Below are 20,568 nucleotides of genomic sequence, written 5' to 3' on the forward strand. Positions count from 1 at the left end.
GAACTGTGTGGCAAATATCCATATGAGCACACGGCTGTTCAGCAATATGCTTGTTCTAAGGCAGGGACGAGGCACCTGCTGCCCTCCAGATGTTGCTGGACTCCGAATCCCATCAGTCCCAACCAGAATGGCCAGCGTCCAGGGGATTATGGGAGCTGCTAGGAGGCCACAGGTTCCCTGTTCTGGACAGCTATTCTAGACTGTTTGACACAGCAATAATTTTTGTGGTACCTTAAAACAGGGTGGTCCAACACGTGGCTCTCGAGGCCTTTTTTGGTGGCCATTGGAAACCTTTGAAGCCCACCAGCACTTGTGCTGTCTCTCCAAAGCCGGAAAGGGAGGCACTGGGCTTTGGGAAAGAGGCACGAGAGCTCTAACAGGGTCCTAGAGTCCTCTTGTCTCCTTACCAAAACCCTGCACCTCACTTAGCTGGTTTTGGGAAGGCAGCAGAAGGGCCGAGGGATGTGTGTGTGTCGAATTCTGGGCTTCTTCTCCCTACCACATGACAAGGCAGTGTGCAGCCCATGAGTTCTGTGTCAGAACTCTCTTCCTGCCAGCTTGGTCTGTTAGGTTGGGCCGCCTTGCCTGAAAAGACCTACGGATTTATGGGAGTGCAAACCTTTATTGCCTAAAGGTTATGCAATCATCTGGCGAAATCCTCAGAAGCGTATACCACAATCAATTTGATAGGTTCTCTCTGGTGTTTATTGCCAGTGTTCTGTTCTTAACATGTTCTTAACACAATAATAATGCACTTGTGATTGATTCCCGCCCCCCCCCCCGAGTTTGCTCTGCTTCCCCGATGTTACCACCACCACTTCCCCAGATGTTACCACCTCTGGAGGGGGTTGTTGTTGTTGTTGTTTAGCCGTGTCCGTCTTTTCCAGGGAGTCTTCTCTTCTCATGAGGTGGCCAAAGTATTGGAGCCTCAGCTTCAGGATCTGTCCTTCCAGTGAGCGTTCAGGGCTGATTTCCTTCAGAATGGATAGGTTTGATCTTCTTGCAGTCCATGGGACTCTCAAGAGTCTCCTCCAGCACCACAATTCAAAAGCATCAATTCTTCGGCGATCAGCCTTCTTTATGGTCCAGCTCTCACTTCCATACATCACTACTGGGAAAACCATAGCTTTAACTATACGGACCTTTGTCGGCAAGGTGATGTCTCTGCTTTTTAAGATGCTGTCTAGGTTTGTCATTGCTTTTCTCCCAAGAAGCAGGCGTCTTTTAATTTCGTGGCTGCTGTCACCATCTGCAGTGGAGGGGCTACAGTGCAACCAAAGCAGGACAAAAATAAACTTTTTGGTTTAAAAAAAGTGTATGGGATTTCAGCAGGAAGTTTGGAACTGAAGCAATGTGACTACCCCAAAACTTTTGTAGACGCAAACACTGTTGAAAATGGTCAAGAGCACAACTACGGTAATCCTGGATGTGTGATAAAAATAATGTCCGGAGAGACCCTTAGTCAATGTGATAGTGGACTGGTCCCCCGACTCCCAACCAGCCCAGCCAAAAGAGCCAGGGATGGTGGAAATAGGTAATGCAACAACACCTAGAAGGCACTATGTTGGCTTAAAGGTGTCATATTCTTTGCTGTGTGTGTCGTAAGCAAGGAGTTCCAAATTCCTTTGCTGCAGTAAAACAAGTTCCCGATTTAGTCATGCCTCAACACTTGATAGCTCTCCAGCCAGCAGCTATCTGCAAATTATCTATTTACCAGGCTTCTCAAAGATGCACTTTTCCAGGTACTTTGCACCTAGTCATTTGTGCCTTACTATTTCCATGTTAGTTTTCACAGTGTTAATATGTCACTTGTTTCCATGACTGTGCATTAGCGATGGTGCGCCGGGGGGGGGGGCGGGGGCGGTACATGAACATGAAATTTATTACGACCAGAGACCAGCTTTTGAAACACAAAGGGAACTACAATCCCAAAAGCAAAACAAAAATACCAAGGGGTGTGTGTGTGTGTAATTTTTCTACCCAAAGACACTCATGTGCCATTGGCAAGAAGGGTGGCAATAATTCACACGCCCAAAGGGTTGTCATTCCCATTGCATTCGTTCTGCTAGCTCCTGCAGGTCCACATTAAACGGTTCCACTTGAGAAGGCAGGAAATTAACGGCTCTGAGGGGCCGAATTAGATGTTAGCCTACATGCAGGCTGGTAAAGGATGGGGCGGAGGAGATCTTACTCATCCTGCAGCGACACACAGGAAGAGTCACATTTGAGAACTCGCTTCCCACATGTGTTGCAGTGGTGGGCAGTGCTGGCAGGCAAACTCGCCATCTGTTCCCCCCTCGCTGAAGGCGGTGGCCTCTAGTTTAGATGATTTTTTGGAAAGAATTATGTTAGACACCTTCACAGATGAGAAGTCTGCCAACAACCACAAGTCATGATGGCTATATTCAAATTTATTTTACATAGACCACGGGTAGGCAAACTAAGGCCCAGGGGCTGGATCCGGCCCAATCGCCTTCTAAATCCGGCCCGTGTTTTTACATGAGTAGAATGTGTGCTTTTATTTAAAATGCATCTCTGGGTTATTTGTGGGGCATAGGAATTCGTTCACCCCCCCCACCCACCCCAAAATAGTCCGCCCCCCCCCACAAGGTGTGAGGGACAGTGGACCAGCCCCCTGCTGAAAAAGTTTGCTGACCCCGGACAAAGACCGTGTGACAGTCTGCCAAATGGTGTACAGAATGGAGCTTCTTCGACAGTGATGGCGAACCTATGACACGCGTGTCAGATGCGACATGCAGAGCCCTCATTGCTGGCACGCGCCCCATCGGTCCATTCGCGCTGTTGTTGTTGTTGTTTTCCCCCCATTTGTTCTCCCGCTCCTCCTACAGCTTGTCTCTGCTGTTAAAATTCTTTTTTGTTGTTGTTGTTGCTGCTGGTAGCCAGAGATTGGTTTCTAACCCTTTCTGTGCTGTTTTTTCCTGGCGCTTTGGCAGACTATGATTGGGTGTAACAGCGTTCATTTTTTAACCCATTCTGTGCTGGTTTTTTTGGCGCTTTGGCAGACTATGCCGGTGCTGCGTGTTAGTTCTAGCGAAAGTATTATTCGTCATTTATTTCTGTTCCCTTCCCCCCCCAAAAGTGCAGCAGCTTTGGGGCATCCCCCCAAAAAAGCAAAGCAACTTTTGCACCCCCCAGAAAACCTCCAAAACTTTGGTCAGCAGCTCCCCCCAAAAAGCTCAACAACTCTGGGCACTTTGTGATAAATAAGGGGTTTTTGGTTTGGTTTGGTTAAATAATTAGTTTTTGGTTTATTAAATACAGTTATATATTACAATTATACATTTTTGTTATTTAAGCTATAAATATCGTGAAATTATGGTTTTTTTCTCAAAGTGACACACCACCCAAGTTATGCTCGTTTTTTTGGCGAATTTTGACACACCAAGCTCAAAAGGTTGCCCATCACTGTTCTAGGACTAGGTCTAGGGGCAGTGTACCTCTGAATTTAAGTTGCAGTGGAGGGGAGGTACTGCCAGAGATCATGCCATGCTTGCAGGATTCCCTGAGGCACCTGTGGGAATGCAGGATGCAACCCATTTGGCCTTCACTCTGATCCAATAGGGTTCTTAATTTTCCCCCTTTTACAAATTTATTTATTTGGTTTTTCAAATTAAATTTTTACAGGGATATATCAAACATAAATCATAAAAACAAGATTCCAAGGAATCTCCTGGACTTCCATCCTCCCCTTTGGGGGTCCTATTACAGTATTAATCATTTCATCCCACATCTTTTATAATACTCCAAATCAGGGGTCCCCAGACTACGGCCCCCGGGCCGGATGCGGCCCAATTAGCCTCCCAATCCAGCCCGCGATGACCCCGCCGCCCGCTGCCGCCGCCCGCTCTTACGGCGCTCGGTGCGGCGGCGATCTTCAAAATCGGCAAAAAATCGCCGAAAATCCTTTGTGCGCATGCATATGGGCCTCTCCCGACCCAGAAGAGGTCATTTCCGATGCACTTCCTGGTCGGGGGAGGCCCATACGCATGCGCACAAGCGATTTTCGGCGTTTTTTCCCCGACCGTGTGCGTGTACGCATGCGCACGGGCGCGCACTCCCCCGCCCTCCGGCCCGCTGCGCGCGCACTCCCTGGCTCTCTGGCCCGCCGCGCGGTTGGCGCGGCGGGCACCGGCCCGAAGCCCGGTAAGTCTGGGGACCCCTGCTCCAAATCCTTTACCTTTTCCATTATGCCCCGAATTCACCCTTAGACTACAAGTGATATTCCAATCCTACTAACAATTTTAACTGTTCAGAATGGTCTTTAAGATAAGTTATAAATTTTCCCCATTGCTTGTTAAAATTTTGGTCATCCTGATTTCTGACTCTTCCAGTCATTTTAGCCATTTCAGCATAGGCCATCAACTTCATCTGCCATTCTTCTCTGGTAGGAACTCTATCTTCTTTCTATCTCATCTGTGCAGCTGTGGTCACATACATAAATAGTCTTTTCTACTCCTTTGGAATTTTGGCACCTAGAATTCCTAAAAGGAAGACCTCTTAGCTAGGGATCATGGGAGCTGTAGGCCAAAACATCTGGAGGGCCGCAGTTTGGGGATGCCTGCACTGACCAATCTGTGCTGCTATTCCCAGGCCAAGATATTCTTGGCATCCAAACTCAGGCCACCTTAAGGGTCTTCCTGGAGATCCAAAAATCCTGTATCTCTGGCAGGGTGCAGCCTCCCAGGGTGCTGGGGCTGAATGCACTGGCCTAAGAGTCAAAAAACAGAGTCCACTGTATACAATTGCTTAAAGGGACAGCAGCGCCAGGCTCAAGTAGCTCCATGTTGCTTACACTAACTGGCAGGAGCTCTCTCTCCCCCCACGTCCTGGGACATTTTCCAAGCAAAGCATCTGCTCTGCCCCTGAACTACCCTCCTGCATGCTGTCTGCTTGGGGCAGAGGCTAAATCAGGGGTGGCGAGCCTCTGACCTGCTGGGTGTTGCTGGGCTGTAATTCCCATCATCCCTGAGCATTCGGCATTCTGGATGGAAAAAGCGAATCTGGAGGGAACCCAGTCAGGGCAGGTTGCTGCAACAGCACTTTCTGTTTTGTGAAGGGGGATCGGTTGCATGTAGTTACATCGTGAAATAGTTCCCCAATGAGGAGTCACAAGACAGGGAATGTCTGGGACTCCAGATGTTGGATTCTTGTCTAACTCCAGCTTGGCTAGCTCAATTGGTTAGTACCTGTACATGGTGCTGATAATATCAAGGTTGCAGGTATGGTCCCCATTTGGGACAGCTGCATATTCCTCCTGCATTGCAGGGGGTTCGACTAGATGATCCTTAGGGTCCCTTCCAACTCTATGATTTCTACCATCCCTGGTCGTTTGCCGTGCTGGCTGGGGCAGCAGGAACTTGGGAGTCCAACACCACCCAGCGTTTTGCAGGAATTTCCCCCATATCCTGACAGGGACATACTGCTTGCTAGCAGCACGGGACTAGCAGCATGCTAGGAGGAAATCAAACAGGAAAAAGTGTTTGTGAGCTTGGAAACGCAGGAACAGGAAAGATTCCCTGTCTGCCTGATGTAGCTGTTAGATTTAGGGGGAAGGGCCATAGCTCAGTGGTAAAAGATGAAGTGTAGTTGGGTTCCCACAAGGCAAGACACAGCGATAACAGCATGGACCTTTATTGAACTACATAACTGGGAAACAGGGGCACAGCAACTGCTTATAAACATTCCTGAAAGCCTGGGCCACTCCCACTCCTAACGTGATTGGCTGTCTAAACTTCCAAGCTACGAATCATGACTCGGAGTTCAAGGGCCAATGGCAGAGGCCCAAATCCTGAAATGTTTGCTGATTGGACATCGTGTATCGAATCAGGACACAGGAGCTCAGAATCCTTAGTCCAGACTCAAGCTCAGGCAAACACAGACCACTGAATACATAGCAAAAGACATCCATTGCATGCAGAAGTTCACAAGTTTATCCTTGGCTAAAAGGATCAGGTAGCAGCACAGGTGATAAGAAATATCTCTCTCTCGGCCTGAGGCCATGATCCCTAGACAGTTGCTGTCCATATAGACTGTGGTTGGTGTGGGTGGAGTGGCCAGAGTGTTAAGACTGTGACCTGGGAGACCAGGGTTCAAATCACCACTGGACCATGACACTCACTGAGTGACCTTGGACCAGTCACTGCCTCTCAGCCTAACCTACACCACAGGGTTGTTGTAAGGACAAAATGGGGAGCTTGGTGCGAGGCACCGTTTTCAGAGGTAGGAGAAACCAGGAAAAGCATGCGTCATATTGGCCCGGTGACATGCCAAGCCTTCCCACAACCACTAATGACTGGTTTATGCCACCACAGCAGTAAGGCAGGTATTGGCATGTCCTCAGAAATGATTTTTAGTCTGGGATAGCTGTGGGCAGATGAGGTGAGGGAGGAGGAGCATTTTTCAATGTCTGACATTTTGTTATTTTTTATATTTTGCTGAAAGCCACCCAGAGACCAGACAGGCCAGGCCCTGTTACTAAGTCAGAGAAGACCGAACTGGCTAGTGAAGAGGTCGACCTGTTGTGAGATCATGCTTTTGTGCCTCCCGTTTCCCCTCCTGCAGACGGGATGATGTGCTGTTGCCATGGTGACAGCAGGGCACTGTGCTGCTGCCTCTTCTTGTCCTAGGTCCTTGCCGCGCTCATTAGCAAAACCGCCTTAAGGGGTCCCTGAATCCCTGGCTGGTCACAGCGACCCAGCCAGCTCACCAGGCACTGGGCACCGCTGACGAAGGTCAGGCACGCAGTGACCACCTGAGACAAAGGTGTGGAGATGAAGGGAGGTGACTTCTTTTTCCTCCATCCTTGACTCGATGACACAAGTCACTTGCTGTATGCACGCCAATCCCTCTTGCAGCACAAAAACACGGTTTTTCTTCAGCCTGCAATTGTTCACGCCGCTTTCAGCCTAGATTGGTTCTAGATCCTGCCGTCCACAAGGGCATGCAAGGTTACTTGATAATGCATTAACCCGCCCCTTATTAGGCTGCCCACACCTTTCCTCCCTGCACATCATGACCCAGGTGACGGGAGGAGAAAGTGGAGCTTGTGATCTTGGTATACAACCGCCCACAATGTCACAGGGCAGGAATGGCTCCACACTTCTTGCCAGGATCTGGGAATGTGAAGTCATCTGCAGTGAGCTTTTATTTCCGGAATGAAAGCGCTTTTCAGGGGCAAAAAGCAGGCAATCGATTTAGATTGTGCATGGACTATGTGTGTGTGTGTGTGTGTGTGTGTGTGTGTGTGTGGGAAACAAAGTACCCAAGTGCCCGTAATTGTAGAATACAATGTGTGTGTAAGCAGTCACATTCTCCTTAGTACTATCTCCCACTCATTTCCCTACAAGCACGACACACCCCAAAGGCCCCACAGCAGCCCACAGGCTAATAAACTTCCATGGGCACATGACATTTGTCTGTTTTGAAATACTTTTATGGCCCAGAAATTGTAAACTGATTACCGTAGTTAAGGTGACTGACTTTATTGGTTTTGGTTTCGCTTCATATTGCATGTTATCTGATATTTATATATGGTTGTATTTTTATTGTGAACTATATATTGCACTTGTTCCCTTCCCAGACCTACAAATTTCCCAAGTTCCATGTGAAGAGCAATTGATTGTTAAATCACCCTGAGAATTTCATTCAGGGTGGGAAATAGGGAGCCTTGCCGCAACTCTCAGCACCCTTAACAAACTACAGCTCTCAGCATTCTTTGGGGGAAGTAATTACTGTTAAAGTGGTATAATAGTGATTTAGATATATGCTTTAAGTTTAAACCTTCCCTCACAGACCCTTCTCCAGACCTCAGTTCCATTAGAGCAGGGGTGGCCAACTTCCAAGAGACTGCGATCTACTCACAGAGTTAAAAATTGGCAGTGATCTATCCCCTTTGGGGGGGGGGTTTTCTGGTCAAAGTTGTTGAGCTTTTTCTCGGAAGGAAAGCCCTGTTTTGGGGGGTTCACGTAGAAGTTATTGAACTTCTTTAGGGAAGAGGAAAGCGACGTTGAGCTCTTTTTTAGGAAGGAAAACTGTGTTTTTGGTGGTTCAGGTCATTTTAGGGGTGCAGGGCAAATATGTTGAGCTTTTTTTAGGGGAGCCAAGGATTTTTAGCTTCTTTGGGGGGAGCCACTGATCTACCGGTGATCTACCACAGACGTCCAGTGATCTACTGGTAGATCACGATCTACCTGTTGGACATGCCTGCATTAGAGGTAGCACCAGTGATTATCAGAGATCAGGGTCTTCTCTGTGGTGACACCCCAGTGCTGACTCTGATATATTTTCCATTGCCCTTTACATTTTCCTAGCACTTAGATATTTTGTTCCCCTGGTTAAGTTGCTGTTGCATTTTATTATATCATCTACTTTAATCTGTTGTTATTAGGGGAAAAAGTATGGAAGGCACTCTCCTAATTTATACTGCAGATCTAAGTACAACTGTCTAAATAGAATTAAACTCCTATGCACAAACAAGAGCCTTGGCGCTACCTTAAAAACCTCCTGGGGTGTAATTAAGACAGATGCCATCTTGCCGACTGATGGCAGCTGCAGCGTGCTTGGAGTTCAGGAGAGGCAGCTCAAGGGTGTCCTAGACATGACTGCGACTGTCTGCTTGCAATCTGCTGCAGAAAGGAGGCCTTTTGGAGTCTTGCCCGCACAGGGGAAGCAGTAGTATTCCAGCTCCACCACTACTCTGCGGGCATAAGCCTCAGTACACACTGTCTCCAGCACTTTTGAATCTCATGTGCGGCATCACAGAGCAAACTGTCAAGGAAAAAGCTAATCCCCCCCTCCATGAATCACAGTTGCAAGGGTTTCCCTCCCTGCCTGCCTCACCCAAAGGATAACAGCTTGCGTTATCCATTAACTAAACTTGCTCTGCAGGCAGCAGTAATGGGCCAAGACTTAGGCAGGAGGTGACAAACATAAGGGAAAGCAAAGACAAAACAAGCAAAAGCAAGTCTTTTTTCTGTTGCAGAACAGGAGTAGGGAACCTGTGATCCTCCAGAGTCCAGAGGTTTCCCACCAGTGATTTAGCCAAAGTCTTGAAGTTCTTACATAGTTAGTTGCTTTTGTCCATTGAGAATTGCATGGTGGGAAACAGAGGACGACAAACTACAGCTTCTTGCAGCGTATTCCCACGTGCCGCAGATGTGGGTGTCGCTGGGGGGGAAATAGGTGTAGCTGCTTTAAATGCTACGAGATAGACACAGGTAGATGGTATAGTTGTAATATGCATCCAGTAACATCCTGTGGCCATCAGGCTGAAGCACCTTAACACTATGGTTCAAAACAGCATTCTCCCACTCCACTGAAATCATGGCAGCCATCAGGATCAACCCAAAACATTTTGCCACCTGAGGTAAACCACAAAATGGTTCTGCTCACTCTGTGCCCAGGGAAGAAGGAGTGAGGGAAGAGCCACCTCGGGAACAAGGGCGGGGGGATCAAATATTTACATCATGAACAGGGCTGGGGAGAGACCAGCAGCGCCTCCTCTAGGCTAAGAGGCCACTGTAGAGGCAGCGATGGGGGACAGATCTGGCCTCGAAGGAGCGAGCACACCAAGGTGGCAGCAGCAGGCAATGCATTCCTTGGAGGCTGGATCTGCTGCCCCTGTGGATCCTGCCGCCTGGGGCACTCGCCTCACCTTGCCCGATGGGTGCGATGGGCCAGGTAGCCATCTTGAGTTGTAGACCACAGAGCACAGTGGCCTGAAGGTACATGAGGCAAGACACCTTACAGAAGCTAAGAACTGGTCCGTGTCAGGATGGGAGACACCTTAGGAATCTGCTCTACACTACCGTAAGCTCCACGACGGCAAAAAGGTGAGAGATAACAGAGTGTCAGAAGAATCAGGTACATAAGAACAGCCTGCTGGCCCACTGAGGATCTGAGTACAAGAGCTCTCTCCCCTCCAGAAGTTTCCACAAGCTAGAAATCAGGAGCACTGCTGCCTTTGACCATAAAAGCAAAGCCAAGTCATCATGACAAGCAGGTATTGATAGTTTTCTTGTACATGGATTTGTCCAATCCTCTTTCAAAGCCATTTCAAAGTTCGTGGCCATCACTGCCTCTTGTGGGAGCAACTTCCATTGGTTTAACTATGCGCTGCGTGAAGGAGGACGTTCTTTTGCAAGTCCCGGATCTTCCAACATTCAGCTTCATTGACTGTCCCATGTATTCTAGTGTTATGAGAGAAGGAAAAACTCTATTTTCTCCATGCCTTGTGTAATTTTATTAGCTTCTTTCATGTGGTAGACGTTTCCCCTAAACTAAAAGTCTGAAATACTGCAACCTTTCTTCGTAGTGGAGTTGCGCCTCACCGAGTTACAATTCCCAGCAAACTACACTGCCCAGAATTCTTTGAGGGAAACAATGTGCTGTAAAATGTAAACAGCTGCAAGTTAGATGGACAAAAAGTTGCTTTGTAGTATGCCAGATCAGAACTTACTCTTCTTAGAGAACCCTTTATTTCCCCCTTTTCCCATTAGGCTGCCAGATCTTGTGCTTTTTATCAGGTCTCATGATTTTGTACTCGCCCTGTAATAACCGCAAAAGTGCATTTTTTAAAATACCAACCCCCACACAATCCCCATTATCTCCCTCCTTTTCTGGAGTTGGCAGAAGAGGGCTGGCAATCTAACAAGCCTTCATAAGCAGCAAGGAGAAGGAAGCTTGATTCTGTGAAGACTATTTAGGGCAGGCATCCCCAAACTGTGGCCCTCCAGATGTTTTGGCCTACAACTCCCATGATCCCTAGCTAAGAGGACCAGTGGTCAGGGATGATGGGAATTGTAGTCCAAAACATCTGGAGGGCTGAAGTTTGGGGATGCCTGATTTAGGGAATAATAAGGTTTTGGGATAGAAGACATTTGCTAACTCTTGCTTGATCCTGCATGGAAATATCTCCCAATCCATGATGTAAAATTACTTTTCTCTCATTATGTTTGAGGTTTCTGCAAATGCACCTGATCACCTTCATCTCTTCCTGCCCCATGATTTAAAGCAGGGGTGGGGAACATCTGGCCCCCAGGAGTCCAAATTTGGCCCATGAGGCTGACATTTAACCCATCCCAAAGCAATGTTTTGTATGTGACATCAGGTGTGGGGCAGATGTCTCTGCCAATGCAGTCGGGAGCCTTAATATGCAATCCTGATTGTGCATCATGGGCAAACAGCTTTTGGCTCTGCCACCCATCAGTGTTAAACTCTCCAAAGCATAGACTTCTACCGATAATGTTAAAAAAGCCAAGTGTAATGCACCCTATTATAATGACAATCATATTATTTTAAGCATGGTACCATAAGTCATACTTATGTCTACAAAAAGCAGAATAATTGTGACATGCATTTCGATAACAACAGTGGTTCTCAAATTATAGGGGCAGGCTGCCCTTGGCACAACACCCCAGAGCAGGAGGATGCAGTGTTGCAGGGGTGCATAAGTTTCTAAGTTTCTCCTCTCAGCACCCTGGGGATTTGGTGGCGAGCTCTTGCTAGAACAGTTGCTCCACATGAGAATTATGGGGCCAACTGCATCTGCCTTATCTCATTAAACCCACCCGATGTTCAGGAACTGTTGCTATTTAGTTCTAATGATCATTCACTTGTGATTTTAGGAGGGGAGACTCAACGATGCCATGTTCTGCTTTAATGCAAGCAACTTGGTACCCTTTTCTACAGAGCTCACATGTAGCAGCAAAAGGGACCCAGGTGGCGCTGTGCGTTAAACCACTGAGCCTAGGGCTTGCTGATCAGAAGGTCGGCGGTTCGAATCCCTGTGACGGGGTGAGCTCCCTCCCGTTGCCTTGTCCCAGCTCCTGCCAACCTAGCAGTTCGAAAGCACGTCAAAATGCAAGTAGATAAATAGGAACCACTACAGACAGTGGGAAGGTAAACGGCGTTTCCATGTGCTGCTCTTGTTTGCCAGAAGCGGTTTTGTCATGCTGGCCACATGACCTGGAAGCTATACGCCGGCTCCCTCGGCCAATAATGCGAGATGAGCGCGCAACCCCAGAGTCGGTCACGACTGGACCTAATGGTCAGGGGTCCCTTTACCTTTACCTTTACCACATGTAGCAGCAGGGTGCATACTATTGCACATGAAGATCCCTATCTGTTCACCAGCATTGTCAGTGCTGAATTGGCGGGAGAACCGAAATTTATGGGTAAATTCTGAATAAGAGGGTGGGTTTAAATATCCAAAGTCTGGAGAGAAGGCATATGAACTGTAGAGAACCTTTCAAAGTTCTTCCCTGCCTGTTTCCTTGCCATCACCTCCTCATTACTGCAGTTTTCTCATTATTCTGTTTTCTCTGACGTCGCCTACTCATTACTATGGTGGTGCCTGGCAGCCAAGCCCATTTATCGAGCTCTAACAAGAAAAACCAGACTTTCCGCCTTGGATAGAAAGAAAACTCCACCCAAGTTTTCTCTTAAACAAATCTGTTGACCAAGAAACAGAGGAAGTGCTGGATCGCAAATAAGTAAATATGGGATTGGTAGGAAAGTTTTCACTGGAACAGCTTGGGAACTACCAAGCTTCTGCATAAGGGGTGAGTCCATTAAGGAGTCCAAGGATGGGAAGCCTGTGGTTCTCCAGATGTTTCGGGACTACAGTTCCCATAATTCCTGAGCTTTGGCTAGGCTAGTTGGCGCTGATGGGAACTGGAGTCCAACAACTTGTTGAGGGATACAGGTTCCTTACTGCTGCATTGAGCTGTTGCACATTCCCTTTGTTTAGCATTTTAATGTAGCTTTGGTTGCTATTAACATTCATTTTCATAGAAGAGCTTAGGAGAATTCAAATGCTTGTGGCAACATCTTTTGAAGTACTCTTTGGTTCCATCTAGGGCTGCCATATGGCCGGAATTTCCCAGGCATACATACACGGGATTCGTCCGTCGAAAACGGTGTCCAGGCATATGGCGACCCATCAGAAGTGTCCTTTATTTGCCCCGCCCAATAAAGGTCAACACCTTTTGTGTCCATATTTTCACTTTTTGAAAAATGGCAACCCTAGTTCCATCTATATCAGATTTAATCTCAAATCTATGCCAATAATGTGCTGCCACCTGGTGGCTCCATTACGACCCATCGTCCAGCATTGCAGACTGGAGGCACATTACATTAAGGATCCAAGCATCTGGGTGCTACAACAAAACTTTTCCAAACCTCCTAAAAAGGGTCCGTGGACTATGAACAATTGGGAGATGTGTTAGACATTTCCTAGGTCTGTTATATCTCAAGACATTTACCGTAAGCACTTTTGTATGTCACCGTCAGCACCACTGTCCCTTAACAGGCTGTTAATGAGTGTGTTCAAGTCATAGCTGCCAAGTTTTCACTTTTCTCGCGAGGAAGCCTATTCAGCATAAGGGGAAATCCCTGTAAAAATGGGATAACTTGGCAGCTATGGTTCAAGTGCCACCGAACTTTTACAGCTTCAGAGCTCTCCATACAGCTGTAGATGCAGGAGACCTCACACAAAGGCCACAGGTGGGACTGAGTTCTGTCTCCTGCCCCTAGCCAAGTCCATTCTGTTTAGCACCTCTTTTAAAAAATAGGCACCTGCCAAGTGAAATAAGCACCACCCCTTCCAAAGGCTTTTTGGACTGGTTACGAGATTACTACAGTATGCCAGTCACAAGCAGAGCCCCACTTGCCACCAAAACTATTTGTTGCCCTTAGAATCAGCTGATGAGCGGGGTTTGATCCTGCTGCTTTGGCTGCATGCAGCAGTTCCCGTGAGGGGAACTGCAAGGCACAGCCAAATGGAAAGGGATGCAATGGGCACAGCTGTCAATGAATTGAGCCTCACCCACCAGCACGTATCACCAGGACAGCAGCAGAGGAGTGTGGTTCTGTGGAAATGGCCACATTAACCAAATTGGATCCCCTGGAGGGCCAAGCTTGCTCCATCAGCTGGGGGCTCCTAAAACTATAGGGACACCTGAGCTATTCTAGATTTAAAGGCGTGGGGAACACACTGTGGTGCTCAAGTCCTAATGGCAGAGTGGTACAAAGACCAGAGCTTGCAGTCAGTCGCCCCATTGCTTTCTTGCAAGGTCTGCTGCTGTTTTATGGTGTGCCAAACATGCAGAATTCTCACCCGTTTTCTCAAACAGCACCAGTTAATTTGCACCTTAGGCAATTGTACACTTCATTCCTGTCCTATCCTATTTATACCGCTAATGCAGTGGCAACTTAAGTTTCCGCTGTTACTCTGCATTGTACCAGTTCAGAACAAAATAGAGCACTTCTCTCTTATGCCCTTGCGTTATGATGGGAGTGGAAAACGGAAAGAAAAAAAAAAACCCATTTGAAAAGGGCACGTGTCCAGACAGCACAAGCACTTGCTCAGTTTCAGAACCATTTGCAACATGGGTGGGAAATCCAGTCTAGTCAATCAACAACTCCCAGCACTCAATTAATTGGCCATGCTAGTTGGAATTGATGGACTTGCCGGACACCAGTAGCTAGAGGACCACCAGTTTTCCTTGTGGCCCTGATCTATTCTTAGTGGGTAGAAGCCAAATAATTATTCTAGCCTATCTTGACTGTCAGACTATATATTCAAATGCATCTTCATAGCTGCATCTGCAGTGTTTTTGAATAGCAGCTGTATTGCACCCCTACTGCCATTAAGATTGCAACCACAGCAGACGGAAGGGAATTTTACCTTCATCCCATGCTAGTCTGGATAAAATTGCCTTCTGAAAGCCATTTGCCCTTGGCCTAGAAACATAAGCAGTTGTCCTTCTGAAGCAAACTGCAGTTTCAGTGGTACTTGTTAGACACTGGCACTCTGTACGCACTAACAGCATTGTGGGGGGTGAGAGAAGAGCTAAGAAACCGCTCCAACAAAATCTGCTTGTTTTGAAATCACCAGTCTTTGTGTTGTTGTTTAGTCGTGTCCGACTCTTCATGACCCCATGGATCATAGCACGCCAGGCACTCCTGTCTTGCACTGCCTCCCGCAGTTTGGCCAGACTCATGTTCGTAGCTTCGAGAACACTGTCCAACCATCACCCTTCATGGATCAATGCCTTGTCATGGCGAAGGGGCTTGAATAACTCAGAGAAGCTATGAGCTATGCCATGCAGGGCACCCAAGATGGACAAGTCATAGTGGAGAGTTTTGACTAAATGTGATCCACCTGGAGAAGGAACTGGCAAGCCACTCCAGTATCCCTGCCAAGAAAACTCCATGGACAAAAACACGTCTTTGCTTCCAATGAAAAGAGGAGAGCAAGGCAAACCTTTTGATTAGCAGGAAATAGGAGTGGGTTGGCCACCATCTAACTCAGGCATCCCCAAACTGCGGCCCTCCAGATGTTTTGGCCTACAACTCCCATGATCCTTAGCTAACAGGACCAGTGGTCGGGAAAGATGGGAATTGTAGTCCAAAACATCTGGAGGGCGGAAGTTTGGGGATGCCTGATCTAACTCATTTCATGTTCTCTGGCTGGAACAAATTATATTTCTAAAATTGAGTTATTAGTTAACCTATTTATTAAATCTGCATACATTTGCAAATAAACACGGTATGCCTGAAGGAGCGTTATCTTCTTTGTTTTCGACAACTGAAGTCTTCGACTTACGAAGACGGCCGCGGAACGGATCGTCTTCGTAAGTAGAGGTACCACTGTATTTTAAATATCCAGCAGCCTATATTTCCATGCTTTATTTTGCTGCATATTTTGTGATGCTTATTAACCAAAGGTGGTCACTTTCCATGCATCCTATTGCTGGCACTGACTCCTCTGAACATGTCATAATTATGCTGCACTGAAGCCCAGTGGCGGCGGCTGCTGTCGATTCAGTACTTACCTTAACATATACTTGCCTTGCTGGACCACCTGGACTTGTAGGTTGGACCAATTCAAAATGATGTTTAAGCTTTTAGTGTGCCCACTTGGGGATGGATGGTCTTCAGACCAGGGTCAGGATGTGCTCACTGAGCACCAACTGTAATAAATAGCTTCAGATAAGCTGATTATGACTTTTGCTGGCCACTGCTCAAGTCATTTTATACGTTTTCACAGGAGTATGCAAAGTTGCAGACAGAATTGGCCCTTCCCGGTTTCCATCCCACCTGCCCTCAACAGGGGCCTTTGTCATTTGTACTGGGTGAAAGAATGAATCTCAGACAACTGAGCAAGCTGGAGACACTTTGGGAAGAAGATCAGGCTTTATTGTTTAAGCCAGACATGTCTGATTTTGTTTTTTTGTTTTAAAACCAAAATAAATAAAAGTCAGGCTGTGAGTTTGAGGGGAGCCCAAGGGTAGCACTAGCCCTGAACAGGCAACCTCCCTCTCTCTCCACTGGCCCCTGGCTTTGGCAAAGGTTAGACACTAGGATTTATCTCTCTCTCTCTGCAGAGCTAAAGTACAAATATTGCAGTCCCACATAAGCCCTTCTGTTGACAGCCTACCCCCAAATAGTGGGCATCACGTTTGGAATGTGCTGTTCCCACTAGTGAAGCAGCACAGATTCTTAGATTATAGAAAAGTATTTATTCACAAGATGGCACACTCTTTTGGTATGGCTGGCAGCACACACAGAAGATAGATGGGGACAGGAGGAAGCTGTATGTCTCTCAATAATGCCCAGGGGTCAGCCAGATGAATATAGAGCTGGACATCTCCTGTCAAAGACAGCAAAGATGTTGAGGTTTTCTTTTCTTTGAGGGGTGGGAAAGCTCTGATGTGACATGGCATGGCAGCATACACAGACCACATTCAGCAGCTCAGGAGACTGAAACAGAATAGAAACAGGCTTAGGCAGAAGTGCAACAGTGGGTGCATGCTATGTGTTCTGTGTGCAAGAGGGTAGGCTCAACCTAGTTCAGAATTTCTCTCTTCAACAGCCTTGCCGATCAAGTCATTGCCGCCTTTGCCACCAAATGACATTGTGATGAACGCACAGAGGGAAGAAAAGGAAGGGACAGCCAAAGCACTGAGGTACATTCTATCACTGGCAGACCACTGTGTAATTACTGTGATTGAAAGCAGTTGCCAGATATCAGCAATGGGTTAAAAAAAGAGAGAGCCAAGAAATGGCATCAATTCCTGTTGCAAAGGCCACAAAGTAGAGGGGTTTTGACTGTGGCCATGCCTGAGCCTCTGGACTGCAGGTGGAAGATAAATGATATCAGTGTTCCTAAGATCAGTCAGTATATTCCAGTGTGCACATGGATGAGGAAGCAGTAAGAAATCTCATGTGGGATCAATTTTGAGCTATCTTGTTAGCACGCTACCTACTGAGAGGGGCCCTGCTCAGGCAATGGCTAGGAAAGCCCCACCACCCAAGGGGCCCCAGAAAGGCAGAAGACTACAGCAACATAAAGTTAGGGAGGTTCACAGAAAAGATCCTTGGAACTACCTCAAAACCCTTTTCTTAAAGCCATAATGTTTAATTGGTTTCACTGTCTCTCTCCCCGATCCCCAATTAGGGCTGTGTTTGAGAAGCTGTGTAATTCAGGAGAAAGCCAATGAGAAGTAGGTACAAGCTACTCCATAGCAGAAGTGCATGCCGTCCTAAACTCTGCTCACACTAAGCATAGAGCTAGGAGAACACAGGGCAAGAATCTATCCAGCGACAAGGAAACTGGGTGTTTATATCCATGTTTGAGCCTCCTGGGACAAGTAGAGTGGTGCCTCCGTTTGCAAACGGGATCCGTTCCAGAGGTCCGGCCGTATCCCGAAGTTTTTGCAAGTGGAGAGACCGCTTCTGTGCATGCAGCCATAGACTGCTTCTGCACATCCGGCAAAACACTTCCAGGTTTCCTGCTTTCGCAACCCAAAGTTTACGCTACCCGAGGTTAGCATAACCTGAGGCTCCACTGTATATATCTTGCTAGAAAGCTCTGTAGAGGTCAGAGACACCAATATAAAAATGTTTCTAGCAAGCTACATATCAATTATGCTAAGTTGTTGCGACTCAGGTCTCATCCAAAAGTTTTGCAATGACAGAAAATAGATCTTTTCTTTAAAAAAAATACTTCATCCGCCAATTCTATATACACAAGTAGTCCTTTAAAAGCATTGCTAAACTCAAAGTTAAGACTGAAATAATCATTATGGAAGTAATTTATGAAAGAGGTGTGCAGGAAAGGTGGATTCCCATTTGCATGAAACTCAGGAAAAAAAGTGCAATGTGACTATAGCCCATGAAGAGGGGGAAAACATTAACTTCTGCTCAAGTTAACTTGAGCTATTACTGATCAAGTAATAGTAGAGAGACTCAAATTTTGCTCTATATGTGGTATTACAGGCAAGAGTGTGATCTAAGTATCAGTCCCAACATTTTCCTATACAAAACATTAGTTCATGGGTATTTTTTTTACTCCCAAGTGTAGCTTTCTCTTGGTCAGAAACTGAAAGCTAAGCAAACCTGGAGGCTGAAAGAGAAGTGGCTTTGGTGACTGTATAAAAGATTCTTTAGTGTCCACTGTATACCAAGTTCCTACCCAGGAAGGGATATTAGGACTACAAATGGTGGCAGTTTTGAAAACAGCGCACCCCTCCTGCAAACAGATTAGTGCCTGGGCTGAGTTATAACTTCTTCATTAAAGGGGGAGGGATCCCTCCTGGAAGAAGAGTGCCTGAATTTGAGCTGTCTGTGCGTGTATTCAGTATGGGTAATGCTAGGTTGCTAAACCACAAGAAACAGCAGCAGTGATTTAGGGTGCTAGCCCAGGATTTTCAATACTAGGGTTGTCGTGCTTAAGGAAAGGGAATTTAATCTCATTACACAATTGAAGAGTTATGCCAGATCAAACCTTCTGGAGAGGAAAAAGGAATGGGAAGACATCATTCCTCTCGTCCTTCCAGGTGGGGGATGTTTGTGTTTGTGATTTAAAAGCAACGTCTGCCTCCTGAATCACTGTTGGGATGGAGACAATGACTTGGGCATCATCTGGAGTCATCACAGTCTCAAAAGAGAGACACTTGTTTGGAAGGCAAGAGAGACCCTCTAAATCCCTCGTTGTGGGGGACTGGGGCTGGTTAGTCCCAGGGTTCTCAGAAAGGACATGGGCTTGTGCTGGAGTGATAACACACTGTTCCAGAAGTTTGATCTATAGCACAGAGAAGATAAAACGTAACACGAGCATTCTGGACAGGGTCATTGAAGAGGCAGTTCCTCAAGAGCAAACAAGAGATTAATAACAGGCGCCTTAAGTTAGCTTACAAGGTCTATAGTTAAGGACATAGAAAGGAAGTGAGCAGACAGGGAAACACACACAGTGCGCTGAGGAAACCAGTCCAAGAGTATTTAAGACAAGCCCTTGAAAGAGTCGAGGTTGAAGGCAGTGTCCAAGAAGCGCTGCAGCTCAGTCAGGTGGTTCTTTTTGTTGCCTGTGGCCGGTGCAGAAGCAGGTTCACGTCCAGCATACCTAGCGTGTGGAAAGGAGAAATAGAAAGATGGCAGTTTGTGGCTGGTGCCCTTTAACTGCTCACCTGCAGTCACGCTTGCCCTATATGGGATTGGCAGAGTTCAAGACGGGGGGTGTATTTTGGGCCCCGTAGCCCCATGCTTTTCTGCTCCTGATGCGCGTTTTTGTTTCCTGTGTTCTCTGGCAGTGGTTGCCCCACACCTCCTTTGCCCTCTCCCCCCAGTTTTCTTGCCAAAACAAGGTTTCCACGGGAAACTCCAGCCTGAAGACCAATTTTCATGCACACCTGTCAGTCAATTGACATTACTGCTGGAGTGATGGGAGCTAATGGGTGTGGTTCAATCCTGCTAGATGCTGCTTCACCAGCGTGTTCCCCCTTCTCCCCCCACCATAGGCAAATTCCGATAGGTGGGCAGTGGGCAGGATTGTCCAGCTATCAGTTACCCAATGGAACTGGTGAGGGGGGATAAGGAATTTGGCCTGCTGGGTCAGAAAAGTCCTCCAACATAGGCTTAGGTCATTTATGTGCCCCAGTGCAGCTCGAGTACCCCACAACCTTCAGTCCCCAGCACAACTGTTGCTACTGAGTAATAGACTATGTCCAGTTATGTAAGCCCACATACAGAGCGCAGTGCTGTGACATTCCTAGAGTTCCCCAACAAAGGCCTGTTCCCAGATGGTTGAGTCCAGACCTCCCTTAAAATACTTGCTGCCACAACCTATGCTGCTCTTTCTGTATTCTTACTTGAGTGCATCCACACCAGGCATGTGGAGGGAGAGACGTTTACCTTGGAACCCACCCACACCAGAGCAGAGACAGGTAAAACATTAATTTAAGTATAACTAACAAAATAGATGGTCACGGTATACCAATTTCCCAACTTAAAACAACTGTCCTAATTTTCATGACACCTATCCTCTTTTACATACGCTTTCCCAGCCTGCTCCAGCTGCAGTACCACTTGAAAGGCGATCTACCAGCAACTACTACTCTGTTCTGTGGGAAGGATCCTGGTGATTTTTTAATATGTTAATGGTGTTTGTGTTCTCAAAATATGCAGTTTGACATTTTGTTCCACTCCCCTACTGTCGAAGAAGAATGAGTGGAAGGAATGATCGCCACAACTGTATCTACCTCCAGA

At 47.0% G+C, this 20,568-nt stretch overlaps 1 protein-coding gene across 4 annotated transcripts in view; it reads right to left on the reverse strand.

The window, feature by feature from the left end:
• Window positions 1–16,186: 16,186 nt before the first annotated feature.
• The window catches only part of OGDH (oxoglutarate dehydrogenase), a 61,470-nt gene continuing 57,088 nt past the window's right edge, over window positions 16,187–20,568 (reverse strand). For all 4 annotated transcript variants that reach the window (XM_035140242.2, XM_035140238.2, XM_035140243.2 and 1 more), the window contains one exon: window positions 16,187–19,426. In XM_035140242.2, the coding sequence (XP_034996133.1) occupies window positions 19,306–19,426 (121 nt within the window). In that variant the 3' untranslated portion in view covers window positions 16,187–19,305. The remainder of the gene's footprint in view (window positions 19,427–20,568) is intronic.

The sequence above is a fragment of the Zootoca vivipara genome, chromosome 15 (assembly GCF_963506605.1).
Source record: "Zootoca vivipara chromosome 15, rZooViv1.1, whole genome shotgun sequence".
Classification (NCBI taxonomy): domain Eukaryota; kingdom Metazoa; phylum Chordata; class Lepidosauria; order Squamata; family Lacertidae; genus Zootoca; species Zootoca vivipara.